Source organism: Apis dorsata, unplaced genomic scaffold (genome assembly GCF_000469605.1).
Source record: "Apis dorsata unplaced genomic scaffold, Apis dorsata 1.3 scaffold_694, whole genome shotgun sequence".
NCBI classification, from domain to species: domain Eukaryota; kingdom Metazoa; phylum Arthropoda; class Insecta; order Hymenoptera; family Apidae; genus Apis; species Apis dorsata.
In genome coordinates, this window is record NW_006263873.1 from 148468 (window position 1) to 151334 (window position 2867).

Below are 2867 nucleotides of genomic sequence, written 5' to 3' on the forward strand. Positions count from 1 at the left end.
TATTTTTTTGATATATGAATTTATAATTTTAAATTAGAATTTTTTAAATAAATTCGGAATATTCAATTAAATTAAATTTTAATGATTACATATATAAATAATAATAATTATATAAAAACTACATAAAGAGAGTTGGTTTTTTAAAATATTTTTTTATTTATATAAACAAAATAAAAATAATAAATATATTAATTATTAATTATATAAAGATAGTTTATAACTTAATTTGTAATTCAAATCAAAAATAAATCAAAATTTATAGTATATGTTATATATTAGATACTGGCTATAGCTTTATATATATATATATATATATATAAAGGTAGCTAAGTATAATTTTAGAAATTTTTAATTTCTTATTAAAAAATTATACAAAAAAAAAAAATAAACATTTACCTGAGACATTTTGCCCACCTGGAGGTCCTTGATTTTGATTTGAATTTGGATTCCCAGCAACAGATCTGTTTACACTGCTTCCAGTCCAATTACCAGGTGCTCCACTATTTCCAGAAGGATTTCCAGAATTTCCTCCCCAACCTGATTGATTATTGTTGTTATTATTTGTAGTACTAGTTTGTGTAGAACCCCAATTTGCAGATCCACCAGTATTTAATGAACTTTCACCTCCGCCAATCAATCTAAGATTATCAGGGATTCCCCATCTTTTTTTATATGCCAAATTAAAATCATCAAGATCGCAAAGTGGTCCAAAAAGAAGAGTTAATATATGCTTAAGATCAGTTTTAAGAACTTGTAAGATGTCTTTGGAAACTCCAATGGATGCTGCTATGAGATTTCTTGCACAATCAATCAAATGATTTCGAGTCATATCATTTGCGTAATTGATATTCTTTTCCTCCGGAAAAAGATTAGAAATTGAATAGTTTCTATTGAAAATTTTTTCCGATGGAGCAGAAACAAAGTTTCGATCGGAGTTTTGTTCATTTTTCAAATAAATAGCAACTTTAGATTTTTTAGACTGATTGCTATTAGATAAATTTACTACAATGGCATCTGTTGTCTTCATTGCATTAGAACTCTCACTGTCAATGAACTGGGCAGTTTGAAAAGTCGAACTGGTTAGAATGAATTGCTTAGGATTTATCAGACTTTCTGTGAAAACATCCTCAGCATTAAATCCGATAGCTTTGTATAATGTCTCTTTAAATTGATAGAAATCACAGAAATTTTCTGAAGAAATTCTTTCATTGATTACACCAGTAAAAGCTTGATACTTTAGCTTCATTTGTTTAAATAAACTAGTTGCAATCGCACCACCGTCCATTTCAACGCGGAGGAAATAATGGTTACTGGTTGAGCTGAGCAATATCACAGACTTGTAGTTATCGTTATTATTACTTAAGAGGCTAGAATTAGACTTAATATTATTGTATTTGCCCAAATGAAGGCAGGATCCTAGTAAGGAGTAATTGTCAAGAGAGTCGAGAGAAAAGTGGCATGACGAGGGGCGATCAGACTTGGGTATCCTAACTAGGCTAGGTACCCCTTCATCGATAGCACACTTATCTCCTGTTAATCGTAGATTTACGCTTATACTTAGTACCCTAATGTTTAGTACGCTAAAGCTAGTCTTATTATCACTTAATGTCTTAGACATAGACTTAGAGTTATTGGCGGAGCTACCCGGTTTGTGATTACCGGACGAGCCCGGTTGTTTTCTTTTTCTTGTTTTTTGTGTATTAACTGTTATTATTTTTCGATCATCTTGATGATTATGTTCCGCTCGATATGAGCGATGATTTATTTTAGGATTATTATTATTATTATTACTATTATTATTATTATTGTTATTATTATTATTATTATTATTAATATTATCATTAATATTAGTATTATTATCGTAAGTTAGAAGATGATTTTTTGTTGGGTGTTTTGTGGTTGACGACGCCACTGACTGGCAGGTCGAGCTTCGACTGGTTAAGATAAACTTGCCTAAAACATAATAAAAGATAAAAATTACAATCTATAATTATATTATTTAACAATAAGATCTTTAATATAAATAAAATATTTTTTCTTGTTACTTTTTTTTTAACTAAGTGAAGTTATATTTTCAAAACAAAGTTAAAAATCATTTTTATAAAGTAAAAATAATGGCTTTGAATGATATATAATTCAATGCATATACATATTCCAAAAACAGAGACATTTCAAAGATTTTAAAATTACATTTAATTTTTTTTTTAGAAACAAAGAAAGACATTTAAATCAAAAATTGAATAATTCAAAATGTTAATAAAATTTGATTTATGAAAGACAAATTTATATTTTCTTGTCTTTTATATGATTTTTTTATTTTCATTTCCTTTCTTTCCCCAAAATATATTTATATGATATTATATAATAATTCTCATTCTATTAAAAGCAGTATATATATATATCGTTTTGAATGCTACTTTATATGAAAATGTAATTTTTATTCTTAAAAAAAAAAATTATTAATCACTATTCACTTAATTTTTAATCTTAAAATAGTTTTTAAACAAAATATTTAATTAATTTTTATATGAAATTATATATATAATATTTATATTATATATTAAATATTATATTTTTAATATTTAAAATATATATACACAAGAATTTTAGTTACCAGTTTGGTTCGACAGGACGGTTAAAAAGTCATTGGCGGCGGTATTTTTGAGATGGCTATTAGGTTTGGCCATCATGTTTTTTATGAACTCGATATCACAGTACCTATCATTCTCTGATTCTCTTCCCTTCCCAACCCTTATCGGACTGCTTTCCCCTAATACTACTACATCCCCCTGAAACAAAAAATATCATTATTATAGAATGCCATTTTTTCTTAAAAAAATTAATTTTATGTAATATTTAAAAAATTT

General features: G+C 26.5%; 1 protein-coding gene across 1 annotated transcript in view; it reads right to left on the bottom strand.

Moving 5' to 3' along the window:
- LOC102671551 (protein Gawky) overlaps positions 1-2867 on the bottom strand; it is a 22498-nt gene that overhangs the window by 12442 nt on the left and 7189 nt on the right. The window contains exons 4-5 of the mRNA XM_006622507.2: positions 2615-2789; positions 397-1953 (exon numbers count right to left, since the gene is read on the bottom strand). Coding sequence (XP_006622570.1) covers positions 397-1953; positions 2615-2789 — 1732 coding nt within the window. The remainder of the gene's footprint in view (positions 1-396; positions 1954-2614; positions 2790-2867) is intronic.